Below are 14,249 nucleotides of genomic sequence, written 5' to 3' on the forward strand. Positions count from 1 at the left end.
TGTTGATTATGGTGTAATCAGGTGTTGTTTATTGTCTGGTATTGTTTTCTTTTGGTCCTTGTTTTGCCTGGTGTTGTCGTCTGTTAGTCATGGTTATATCTGGTGTTGTTTTCTTTTGGTCTTGGTATTGTCTGGTGTTGTTGTCTGTTAGTCATGGTTATATCTGGTGTTTTCTTTTGGTTATGGCATTGTCTGGTGTTGTTTTCTTTTGGTCTTGTTATTGCCTGGTGTTGTTGTCTATTAGTCATGGTAATATCTGGTGTTGTTTTCTTTTGGTTATGGCATTGTCTGGTGTTGTTTTCTTTTGGTTATGGCATTGTCTGGTGTTGTTTTCTTTTGGTTATGGCATTGTCTGGTGTTGTTTTCTTTTGGTCTTGGTATTGCCTGGTGTTGTTGTCTGTTAGTCATGGTTATATCTGGTGTTATTATACCTTACATATATTTCAAACAATTCTATTGGGTGAAACGTTATCACGTGACATGGAATAATTCAGTTAATTTTCATTCAATTGCAAGGAAGGACGAATATCCCTAAAAATTTACACCAGCGGTGAATAACCCTATTATTCACCGGTGAATAACCTTTTGAGTTTGCCTTTATTTGTACTTGATTTACCTCCCATGAAAATGACGTCACAGACGTAAATAAACAAAAAGGCAGCGTTCACGTTACACTAGAAGCCCATCGAGAGACAAGGAAATATGGCATTAGACATAAATAGAGCTGAGAGTCCCAGCAGCCAATGATATCTCTTATAAACGGTCCTTTTCAGGGCCATCAACATTTTACAAAAAGATACTACTTTTGTTGTAAACTCGAGAAAAACGAACACAAATGTATTTTCAAACATCAGTCTGTGTGTTATGTTAAAAATATAGACTAGTAAGTGTTCGAAATGGCTTTCCACTGTTAGTTCGGTATAATAAAACAATTGTGGCCCCTTAAAATCGATGAATATCCAAAATTGTCAACCCTAAAAAGTTATTTCACTTCGGGTTGCGCCCTCAATGAAATAACCTTCTCGTGTTGACAATTTTGGATATTCACCTCTTCAACAGGCCATAATTGTATATTGTTTTCTTTTGGTTATGGCATTGTCCAGTGTTGTTTTCTTTTGGTCTTGTTATTGCCTGGTGTTGTTGTCTATTAGTCATGGTTATATCTGGTGTTATTTTCTTTTGGTTATAGCATTGTCTGGTGTTGTTTTCTTTTGGTTATGGCATTGTCTGGTGTTGTTTTCTTTTGGTTTTGGCATTGTGTGGTGTTGTTGTCTGTTAGTCATGGTTATATCTGGTGTTTTCTTTTGGTTATGGCATTGTCCAGTGTTGTTTTCTTTTGGTCTTGTTATTGCCTGGTGTTGTTGTCTATTAGTCATGGTTATATCTGGTGTTGTTTTCTTTTGGTCTTGGTATTGTCTGGTGTTGTTTTCTTTTGGTTATGGCATTGTCTGGTGTTGTTTTCTTTTGGTTATGGCATTGTCTGGTGTTGTTTTCTTTTGGTCTTGTTATTGCCTGGTGTTGTTGTGTATTAGTCATGGTTATATCTGGTGTTGTTTTCTTTTGGTCTTGGTATTGTCTGGTGTTGTTTTCTTTTGGTTATGGCATTGTCTGGTGTTGTTTTCTTTTGGTTATGGCATTGTCTGGTGTTGTTTTCTTTTGGTCTTGTTATTGCCTGGTGTTGTTGTCTATTAGTCATGGTTATATCTGGTGTTGTTTTCTTTTGGTCTTGGTATTGTCTGGTGTTGTTTTCTTTTGGTTATGGCATTGTCTGGTGTTGTTTTCTTTTGGTTATGGCATTGTCTGGTGTTGTTTTCTTTTGGTCTTGTTATTGCCTGGTGTTGTTGTCTATTAGTCATGGTTATATCTGGTGTTGTTTTCTTTTGGTCTTGGTATTGTCTGGTGTTGTTTTCTTTTGGTTATGGCATTGTCTGGTGTTGTTTTCTTTTGGTTATGGCATTGTCTGGTGTTGTTTTCTTTTGGTCTTGTTATTGCCTGGTGTTGTTGTCTATTAGTCATGGTTATATCTGGTGTTGTTTTCTTTTGGTCTTGGTATTGTCTGTTGTTGTTTTCTTTTGGTTATGGCATTGTCTGGTGTTGTTTTCTTTTGGTTATGGCATTGTCTGGTGTTGTTTTCTTTTGGTCTTGTTATTGCCTGGTGTTGTCGTCTATTAGTCATGGTTATATCTGGTGTTGTTTTCTTTTGGTCTTGGTATTGTCTGGTGTTGTTTTCTTTTGGTTATGGCATTGTCTAGTGTTGTTTTCTTTTGGTTATGGCATTGTCTGGTGTTGTTTTCTTTTGGTTATGGCATTGTCTGGTGTTGTTTTCTTTTGGTCTTGTTATTGCCTGGTGTTGTCGTCTATTAGTCATGGCTATATCTGGTGTTGTTTTCTTTTGGTCTTGGTATTGTCTGGTGTTGTTTTCTTTTGGTTATGGCATTGTCTGGTGTTGTTTTCTTTTGGTTATGGCATTGTCTGGTGTTGTTTTCTTTTGGTTATGGCATTGTCTGGTGTTATTTTCTTTTGGTCTTGGTATTGCCTGGTGTTGTTGTCTGTTAGTCATGGTTATATCTGATGTTGTTTTCGTTTGGTTATGGCATTGTCCGGTGTTGTTTTCTTTTGGTCTTGTTATTGCCTGGTGTTGTTGTATATTATTCATGGTTATATCTGGTGTTGTTTTCTTTTGGTTTTGGCATTGTCTGGTGTTGTTTTCTTTTGGTTTTGGCATTGTCTGGTGTTGTTTTCTTTTGGTTTTGGCATTGTCTGGTGTTGTTTTTCGTTTGGTCTTGGTATTGCCTGGTGTTGTTGTCTGTTAGTCATGGTTATATCTGGTGTTGTTTTCTTTTGGTTATGGCATTGTCCGGTGTTGTTTTCTTTTGGGTCTTGTTATTGCCTGGTGTAGTTGTCTATTAGTCATGGTTATGTCTGGTGTTGTTTTCTTTTGGTTATGGCATTGTCTGGTGTTGTTTTCTTTTGGTTATGGCATTGTCTGGTGTTGTTTTCTTTTGGTTATGGCATTGTCTGGTGTTGTTTTCTTTTGGTTATGGTATTGTCTGGTGTTGTTTTCTTTTGGTTATGGCATTGTCTGGTGTTGTTTTCTTTTAGTTATGGTATTGTGTGGCTTTGTTTGTTTATGATATAAGTTTTATAAAAATTTGACAAGCATTATACACTTGAGATTGCTAACAAGTATGGATAGATAGATGCACAGGCTGCTCTGTATTTCTATGTTCACTCAAACGCCATACAAGGGACAAATAAGTTATAAAATGCTATTAAATATCTGAACCATAAATACCTTGTCTTAGAAATTCATAGCGTAATTCCTGAATGCACTGTCTTAAAAAGTATGCAATGTCTGTATTTTTGGAACATGACCCAGTATATTGATGAATGACTTTTATCTCTGGGTTTTCAGATTTGAACTTTTTAATCCAGTTGGCGATAAGAGTGCTTTTCCCACAACCTCTGTCTCCATAAACAGACAATATTGACTTGTATTTTATTTCCACAGATTTTCTGAAAATACAAGCAAAAGCTTAAATATTATTAATATACATGTACACCATCTGACATTTTTATTTTACAATGTATTTTCTCCCTTAATGATAACATCAATAAAATGTAGAATGAACAAGTTTTATGCCGTTAGTTTTCTTGTTTGAATTGTTTTACATGTCATTTCAGGCCTTTTATATCTGAATATGCAGTATGGGCTTTGCTCATTGTTGAAGGCCGTACAATGACCTATAGCTGTTAATTTCTGTGTAATGTTGGTCTCTTGTGGAGAGTTGCCTTATTGGCAATCATACAACATCTCCTTTTTTTATATTTGGAGTCAGTTACATGTTAACTCCATGTATAAGTTATATATATATATGAGTAATCTATGATTGATGGACAGATGGATTGTGATTAACATCCAGTAGCAAATATTACATATTGTTGAGTTGGAAAAGTTGCTTCAAAATGAATATGACAGGAAATTGTGCCAATTTTGAAGTCTTTGGTTTTACCCAGCCGAGAGGAAACCAACAACCTCCAAGACCATTGAGGGGGTAGTGATATATGAAAATATTTATGAACTCCCTTTACAAAATGTAGTTTGAATTAAGTGCAATGTTCGTATTGCATATATGAAATTTAATAAATGTATAAGACTTATTAATTTTCTTTTCAAATTCCATTTAAACCTTTTAATCTAAATGGTACACAGAAATTGAACTTACATGAGCATGCTGAACTTCATGATCCCATACAATGACATATTTGATTATTCATATAATAACTTTTCCTCATGCATTGTGGTATTGATTTTTTGCATTAAAAAAAGAATAATCTTATTCAAAATTTGAAATTAAAGATATCAACACAAACAATTGACAACTCTATAGAATGTACCATTAGACCTCAGACATATAGTCCATTAATTGTCAAGGTGCATTTAAAAAAAAACATGCCCCTTACTATCCAACATCCATTTTTTTTAAATGTGTATAGACGATTTACAGGCTACATGTACATATCTGACCTGTAGTCAAGTCCTTAGGGAATGTATTTTAACAAAATGAAAGGCAACAATAAAAGCTACCTTTTATTCTCCAGACTGAAGATTTTGAAAAAAAAATATCCCCTTATTACAAATAAAGACTAGTGATGTGCAGAAATAGTCATACTTTTTCTTCAACATTTTTGTGAGTGTATGAGTTCTAAGTTTTGACAACTCCGCTTCAGGTTCAAATGATGGTTCATCAAGGGCAGTAAGAGCAAATTCAGTCATTTTTTCCATGGCAGTCTTGGTAGCAGGGGAGGTAATGAACACTTGACGTCGAACTTCAGCAAATGTTTCATTTGCTGCCCAATCTCTGTATTCTTCTTGATCTGTAATATACAAAATGTAAAATTTTACATTTTTGTTTGCCCTTATATAAAACATGAAAATGATACCACATATGAATAAAAAATATCAGCATGATCAAACAGCAGATCCCATGTACACCAATTCACCACTCGTAGTGTTATGGTGAACACTGAGAAACAATTGTTCAATCATTAATATACATGTATCATATTCATTCAATTTATCAGATTTTTAATTGTAGTCAAAAGTGTCCAGTAGAGCTATTCCAACTTTTATTTAGAAATTTTAAAATACATGTATGTATGTACTGCCCCAAATAAACTTGATAAAAAATGTGATACTGATCAATGCAAATAAAAAATCAAAATATTCATGATATTGACAAACAGGATGTGATTGTGTACCAGATTTTTAAATTAATTTAAAAATACATAATATATATGTTAAGGCTCATATACATTTTTTTTGTATGATGAATTCCAGACCAATTATCATACCTAAATACATGAAATACAGGTTTTGAGATATTACACAATTGTAATAAAACTCACGAAGGACAAGTACAGAGAAGTATAGTGTTTATCATAACAGTTATATATGATATAATTATATAATTATAGTATATTTATAATTCATCCCAGTTTTTTCATAACATGCATATTATTATATACATGTATAAAATTTGGATATTTTTTTTTAAATACAACCATGTATGACAGGCTTAATATTTAAGATAACATGAAATAAAAGTTTCTAATTACATTTTGTAAAATGACATGAATGATATAATATTGATTTTTGCATTTAATACACTAAAGGAACTTTTAAAATGTTTTAAATAATAAAAAGTAAGATGTACTTTTCTGTTTAGAGATAATTAAATCAAAAAAATTAAACAAGTTAAATGGTTTCATTATAAAGTACATGCACCATGTTTACATTGTACGTTTTTTGTACCTCTAAATCATTGTAAATAAATTATAAATTGAAATGAAAAAATCAGTAACAATATTTGGGCCTTTTATGGCCATCTATATACGATATGTTTTCTCATTGTTGAAAGACGTAAGCTAAGGTTGCTTATAATTATTTACATCCACTTCATTTAAAATTTGGAAGAATAATTATAAGTTGTCGCATTGGCAATCATACCACATCTCTTTATTTTTATATACATGTACATCATATATACATAGTAACATGTATATTTTAGTGAAAGAGAGATTTTTTTTAAACAGATTGCACTTTATATACTGTGACGAAATTGGTGCCCATCAGATTAAAAAAAAAATTCAATTACTAGAATGTCTCACTAAATAAATTTTTGTAGTAACTTTCATAAATTGATTAGTTCTTGAACTATCATGATTACATGTATAAAGTACCGGTATACTAAAATACAAATGTACAAAGAGAGTATACATGCATATCTTATACTGATATTTTACAAATAAAGCAGTTGAACAATTTTTGTGAACTTTCCAATGAGTTTCTTACCTAAAATCTCTATTGGATACTCCAAAAAGGGGAACACATTTTCTATAATTCCACTCCAGTCTTTCATCACATAATTTCCAAGCTCCTCCAAAGTTTTAAAGAATCGAACAGGAATACCCTTGTTAACAATTCTCTGTTTTAAATCCCTAATGTTTAGATCAGCATATTCGCTATCTGGTAAATGAATTTGACTTAGCTTTTCTTTCTCTTCTGATGGTAAATGTCCGTACTTATGATTCAAATGTTCAGGTTGACGATAATAAAAATGGCAGTGTTTTGTATTGTTAAGGAAAGCAGCCTGAATTATTTCCAATTCGGTCAAACTGGTATTCTGATGACCTTCTTGTAAAACCCAATCATAACCTGCTGATGCAGCGATAAGGTAGTTTTTATCCAACCAATCGGCATCTTCATTGATTTTAAATCGTTTCGGCAGTTTTGGAGCATCTAGAGATCTGTAGGGTCCATAAGTCTCGCCAAGAAGGCATATAAAATAAGGACAACAATTACAAATATAATCTAGTAGTAACTTTAACAAATGACCATTCACGACTTGTTCATCATCGTTTTCCCATCGAATATCAACAGGTGAGAAATATCCTCCTCGTAATTTACAAATCTCACGTAGTTTTGGAAAAACATTTTCCAGTAAAAAATCTCTTTCTTCACTAAAATCTCCAGGTGTTGAGCAAATATAAGGTTTGACTGGTTTCCTAATATGAAATTTCTGGTTTTGTTCTGGTTCCTCGTCCTCATCTTCATCAAAGATGTAGCCCTCCATCACCATATTGGTTTTACAGAAACTTTACCTACTGCATTATGGGTAATTTGACATCTTTCATTTTACTTTTTTACTTTTACCATCCCTCTCTGTTTCTTGACTTTACGTTAAATCATTTTAATTTCATCTGAAAAAAAAAATTAAAACATATCATATAATTAGCATTGACATTAGTCAATATATATATCAATATATCTAAACGTTACCTCTTTTTAGAAAAACATTAAAAATCAAAACAATTTAGCTCCAGTTTTAAAGAACAGCTGTCAGTTGAAGTCTCCTTCAAATGATGAAGAGTAAACCAGGAAATGATTCATTTTTTGTGATTGCACTCCTTAATTTCATGATTTTAATCCATATATCAGCATTTTCTCTGTTTCAATATGACTACATGTAGTTATTGTACAAAATGCCCTTAGCGTGTCTAGTTCCACTCTTTCCAATTCTTCCTGACAAGTTTTAACTGAAAAAACCTGCTTACTGTATTTTATAACTTAAAGTAGCAAATGATTTTCAAATATACCTAAATTTCTTATATATACAGTTATTAATCCTAAAGGTTTCCACCTTAGGTCGTAAATTTCTCAAGCCTCCTACTTGCAACCAAGCAAAAGCCCTTTGTAACTGAATATCCGTTAGCCTCAAAGGAATATCCTCAGATAACCTGTAACTTATAAATTGTTCACTTATATGAAATTCAAACAAATCCAGGTCCTGTTTCTCTGACAATACATGAACAAACTGTCTCCCTTTTTTAACAATATGGTAAATAAATTGAGTAATTAAATATTTAAACGTAAAATGAATGTTTACCAACTGCTCTTCAAATGACCATGAAATTTACATTTTGTATTCATATATGAATGAGAAAAGATAAAAGCAATTTATAATTCAGATATTGGTTAAGATAAATGTTTTTAATAAAAGGAATAGTTTTTCTTTTGTCAAAATACATTTGCAGTCAAGAAGCAGTCAATATACATTATGTACAACAGTTTATTTGATTGTAAAGAAAGAAAAAAAGGTCAGGGGAAATACATTGACATATACATGTTGATTTGTCTTATTTCTTTAATGAAAAACCTCCATACAATTATAAACATCTACGATATGTAGGAATCTTTCAATTAACTTTAGCAAAAACTTATCAGAAAATAAGACCGTGGTGCTGAAATCATTTAAACATGTATATCTATTTTGTATAGAACAATGGTCGCTGAAATGCACTTTTTAATATAAAAGTATTTTTCAAATAAAATAGATAATAGAATATAGAATAAAGAGATGAAAATCAATAAGAAAATGAACTAACAATGAAAAAACGCATCTATATTCACTTTGTGGCCTTCAAACTTTTAATGGACAAGTTCAAAAACCATACTAAACCATTGTGAGCTACATGTCTTTACATTGTAATTGAATACAGACATGACAACTTGAACCAAGACACAATGTTGCTATAATCCTAGATGTAATACACCCAAAAATATGTACATGTATGCTCTAAATGATCAAATTTATAAGCCCTGTCTTGCATGTCAAATTTTTAAACTCGTTAATTGACTAAAAAGAGAATTAAAAAAGTTTATGAACTCTACACTTTAATTTGTAAACAATGTATTTTTTAGACACTACAAATACATATCATTCATGTATTAGAATCCCCAAACCAGAGCAATTGTTACGAGTGCATTGAAATCTACTTATTTTTCAAAAAGAAAGGTTAATTTAATGTAACATGCTAATTTCAAGAAAATTTAATTTGTGGTACAAGGCAAAACAAAAGTAAATAATTCTGCATTAAAACAAACCCCTCCTTTGGAATTCAATACTGTTATATTATACTAGTTATTTCCCATTTTCTTCTAATTTAACTTTAAGAAAATAACAGGCAAAAGTCAAAAACCTATTCATACTATATATTCAATCATGTTCAAGGGTACTATGGCCAATTTTCAAGTATGGAGCCAAAAATTTAATTTCTTGGATGTTTGAATTTACAATTTTAACGATCAGCAAAAAAATGTATAGAAATTTGTACTTATTTGAGCAATTAAATTTGTGGTTCACCTATAACGACAAAATCCATGAAAACTTTTATCCAACAATAAGAATGGATCTATAACATTGATGAATTTTGTATCACTTTTGTAATAACTTTTTTAGATGTAAAACGTTTACAAAACATCTGCTGCCATTATTTTTTTTTGGTGTACGGTATATGAACTGTAAACGCATCCATTAGTTCACTACAGACACGTGCAAAGCTTTGAAACATTTTGCCATTGATTATAAATATTTAAGGCAATAAAAAATTGATTTACTTGTACATTAGACATTTCATTCTTTTTTTTCACCATTTTGTTCTTTTTTACTAAATGAATCCATATTCTTTATTTTTAAATGACAGCTAAGAATATTAATGTTTATTGTTTTCAATTTATAAATAAAATACTTACGAAAAAAGGCAAACAAAATCCTAAATTGAATTCTGTTATTAAAGAGTCCAAAAAGATTATATCATTTCAATTATAGTACTTTTTTACTACATTTTAATCCATATATCACGGTTTGCCCTTCTTACATATACGTAGATACTTACGCAATTGACAAACAAAAATCCTATCTTAAATTGTCTTCTTTGAGAACAAAAAGATAACATAACTTCACTTACATCATAACATGTATACAATAGCTTTGACAATTTATTATACAAATCCAGATGCAAAAAAATAACTTATCCGTACTTGAAATTACTTGCATGAAAGTTGACACAATGGGTTTAACTGCCCCAGTTTAATTCAATATAACAACAAATAAATGCAGGTATGCATGGAACATGTTACTTAACATGGTTAACGAAATCCAGACAACTTAAGACGATTAAATATCTATAGTAAACATAATATTTACAAACACACGGAAAATTTACTATTTAAATGTCTCAGATTAACTAAAAACTAAGTAACAAATTTTTAAGAAAACACACAGTTAACCCTTTTTAAAGATATTATCAAAATATTAAGTCACGAAGGCAACAAAGCTGAAACAACTTTTGTGTATTTAATAATTATCATTTTATACAATACAAAAAGGCATTAAAAAAATGTTTAAAACTTCCTGGTTCTGTAGAACCCAAATTTTCCTGTCTACTATTTTATAAAAAAAAAAATTGGATAAGAATCTTTTAAGTCCAGAACATTTCCCTCATGAACATTTATGAGTAAAAAACATTTTCTAAATTAAAATTTGTTTCTATATCATGTTTTCTGCCAAGACATGAAACAAGTATATGGTTTTAAAGGTCTTAAATTTCTGTGACAAAGTAGCAAATTATGAAAATATGAAATACTTTCTCTTTTCAATTAAATCTGTTTAATCGTTTAATAAATTTCACTGACATGACTGACAATTTACATTAATCAAATTATACTTACATTTCAGATTAAATATATACAGTGTATAGCAAATGCCAACTATAATAAGTGATCACAACTGTAGCATATTGTCGCAAGTTTCAAAGAGAGGATATAAAAGATTATCAATATCAATGGACTCAAATATACATCAATTTCACAGCTCCTGACTCATATGCCATTTTATTAGCTGAATGAATTTGAAAGTCTTCTCAAATGATTACTACCGACTTCACAAATACAAGCAATAAAATTTTAAATGTCCTTCTAAACATTTTAAAATAAAAGTCAAGTTGTAAAAATGTTTACACCAGCCGATGATGGCTCCGTATTAATTGTTATAGGTTTAAATTTTCTTGTCATGGCAAGTTTTCACTTTTTGATCAATATATATTTAATGTCATATGTTTGTTACAATACGGAACCCATCACGCAAATAGCCAATTTTATGTTTTTAATTAAAGCAGCCTTTAAAGTGTTAAAGAAATTACATGTTACAATATTAATCCTTAAAAGGACTGAAGTTTTTCTTTTCTTTGACAAATGATGTGCATCAAAAATAAAAAAATCAATAACATCATCAATCAATCATGGAAAATGTATGTTCGGAATTGTACATATACGGATAGATGGGTACTTTCATTTTACATGTAAAAATATTGCTTTTTGGGAAGCCTGGTTCAAGGCATAGTGGAAAACATAAAAAATCTCCTCATTTTCTTCCTTTAAAAATGTGAATAATGAAAAGAAATATCAGTTTAGTTTTACAAAGAAGGTTATGAATTTTTTTTTTATGAAGAAATAAAAATCCAAGTTTGTCATTACAGGGTTGAATAAGGTATAGAAATACATGTACACAATGTATAATACTTTTGAATTTTCCCATCCAATGAAATAACTCTTGATAAATTAAATTGCAACAATAAGCCAAAATTTCTCTTCCACTCTCCAACTTACTGTACTTATTTTTGAGTGGTAATCCAATTTTCCTGCCACTCAATCACAGTCAACATACATGTACTGCATTGCAGAAGCTTAGTCACCTACCTATTGTATTAGTAGTTAATTTGTTCTCGTTGTCCTGGCTGAAAATGCTTAAAATTTTTTAATGCTGGACATATTCATCAAGCAACAATCGATAGTATCATTACCAAAGTAAATTTCAAATAAATTTCACATCAATTGTATAACATTTTTTTTAATTTTCATTTATAAAAACAATGATAAAACATGCATAACTTTCAAAAGACATGTTTGCTCTCATTTTCCCGCAAAATAATGTCAGCTTTTAACTTGTCAAGAAGAGGGATTTTCATTGAGAAAAACATGAAATTTTAGGAGATTTCATAAATTCATAAACACAAATCAAATTTTTAAATTAAGCATGTTAAGTCCATACATAAATTTTATTTTATTTTCATCAAAAAGATTGATTGACATTACTACTACCTTTGATAGTTAGATATCTCAATGCAACCAAACCACATCTGCAATTTTATATGTAATATATATAGAATTTAAAAGACATAAAAAGTGTTTGATGTGGCAGGTGGTTTTTCAAATTTTTTCTTAGCTGACAGCTTGATTCAGATGAGAAAAAAAGATACATACAATACATTGTATTCTATAAATTCCATCAAGGTCTTTTCTTCATAAAACACATGAACATGTACATGATATACATGTAGAAGGGAATGAAAATTTGAAAATCCTGCAAAATATCTATTGTAAATTTATGAGTTTAGAGGTGCGGGATGAAATAGACATGTAATTATATTTAATATATTAATCAACAATAATTAATCTTTTTCATATTTGAAATAGATTTTGAAAATTTAATAAATATGTTGATTTTAAAGACAAAATAATGTAATTTTTGATAGACTTTATCAGCATGAAAATCAAGCATGCTTGCAAGTTGAGCTGATAGTGAGCTTCTGACATGGATATCCTTGTCATTAAAAGGACCATTCCCAAACACCCTTGTATCAAATCCCAGTTGGGAATCTCAACCCTCTTGTTTTTAGGCTTTCGGGTAACACCTGACCCCATTAATTTGAAAAATAACTTTAATTAAAAACTTGTAAGGGTTTCCGCTGAACCTAGTGTCTCGTCTTCATTTGCTGTCAATCGCAGGCTCAACAAAATTGAGGAAAAAAATGAATAGAAATATTCCTTTCCATTCTACCTCTTGATTGTAAGAAGCTCTTGTCCAAGTTTGGTAAAAATCCAGGATAGTTTATGAATCTAATTAATTTAAAAAAAACTTTAACTGCAGACTGTATGTAATGTTGACTGGAAGTCCATTTGTAAGTAAAATACAGATAAACAGGTACAAAATTTCAACAAAATTTCTTCTAGATACTAGCTTTTGATAATAAACAAGCTTCTGTCTAAGTTTGGTACAAATCCAGGATAATTTAAGAAAGTTATTAAAATTTTAAAAACTTTATCCACAGAGTGAATGTATTGTTTCCTGGCAGAAAAACTTAAGTCCATTTATACGTAAAATACCAAAAAATTGGAATTTTTTTTTACCAAATTTTCTTCTGGATACTATCTTTCGATCACAAACAAGCTTCTGTCCAAATTTGGTAGAAATCCAGGATAGTTCAAAAAGTTATTAAAAGTTTTAAAACTTTAACCACTAAGTGAATTCAATGTTTCCTGAGAAAAACTTATGTCCATTTGTAAAGAAAATTCAGAAAAACAGGAATTTTATTTTTACAAAATTTACTTCTGGATACATTTTTTTGCACTTTCTTATGATCATAAACAAGCTTCTATCCATGTTTGGTAGAAATCCAGGATAGTTTAATCAAGGTATTAAAATTTCAAAAACTTTGACCACAGACTGAATATTTATGGAAGAAACTGACAACAAAATGTAGGATTTTAAAAAAAAAAAATTTATACAAAGGTTCTGCAGTTCTTTTTTTTAAATTTTTTACACTAACTGTTAACAAAATGTTAAATTAACGTCAGGAAACAAAGAATTGTCAAACATTTAAAAATCTCATACAAATTGTATAATAAGATTTCATGCTCATGGTGATAAATCCATAGATAAAATTAATAGGATAATGTCAGTTTATTTGCCAATTTCTTTTAATATAATGAATGACCCTGTAATTAGAGATCCATTTTTCAGTTGTCTCCCTTAGGAGGAAAATACATTTTTATTGATGTGCATGTGCAATCTTTGAAGCTTTTCAAATATTTTAAATACATTTATTATTAATTTTGTGTTATGCTAAAAACCTTTCAGTAGTTATTTTTCACTAACAATTGGTTAAAATCCCAATATGTCACAAGTTTGCAAGATTAACGGCTCATGCTCTGTTTTTACCAAAATAGAACCAGTCTAAAAATTACTAGAACATGTATTGACAAAGGGAAGCAATTTGTGTTATAATTGTGTTACAACAGGTTCTAATCAGTAATGGGCAAATGGAGTTTTGGAAAATTGACACTTTTTGTAGTGATCATAGTAAATTATGATCTCATCATCTTTTTTATTACATGTACAATGTAGATAAAGAACTTTGCATACAGTGTACATGTACATCATAATATTGAATTAGTATACTTCTAATGTTCAAAGTTTTGATTCATCACTGCAAAATCTTACATTTTTTTTTAGAAATCATAAATACTGTAATTTAGCATTTTAGGGGCCATAACCCAAAAGCAACTG

At 30.3% G+C, this 14,249-nt stretch overlaps 1 protein-coding gene across 5 annotated transcripts in view; it reads right to left on the reverse strand.

Moving 5' to 3' along the window:
- LOC143082610 (tetratricopeptide repeat protein 41-like) overlaps positions 1–14,249 on the reverse strand; it is a 59,070-nt gene that overhangs the window by 43,102 nt on the left and 1,719 nt on the right. For 2 of the 5 annotated variants that reach the window (XM_076258413.1, XM_076258375.1), the window contains exons 2-4: positions 6,356–7,263; positions 4,674–4,878; positions 3,296–3,516 (exon numbers count right to left, since the gene is read on the reverse strand). In XM_076258413.1, coding sequence (XP_076114528.1) covers positions 3,296–3,516; positions 4,674–4,878; positions 6,356–7,142 — 1,213 coding nt within the window. In that variant the 5' untranslated portion in view covers positions 7,143–7,263. Of the gene's footprint in view, positions 1–3,295; positions 3,517–4,673; positions 4,879–6,355; positions 7,264–7,659; positions 7,801–9,883; positions 9,901–10,573; positions 10,682–14,249 lie in introns of those variants that run through there. The other 3 variants (XM_076258396.1, XM_076258404.1, XM_076258386.1) reach the window with 3 other exon arrangements.

The sequence above is a fragment of the Mytilus galloprovincialis genome, chromosome 1, assembly GCF_965363235.1.
Source record: "Mytilus galloprovincialis chromosome 1, xbMytGall1.hap1.1, whole genome shotgun sequence".
In the NCBI taxonomy this organism is placed as follows: domain Eukaryota; kingdom Metazoa; phylum Mollusca; class Bivalvia; order Mytilida; family Mytilidae; genus Mytilus; species Mytilus galloprovincialis.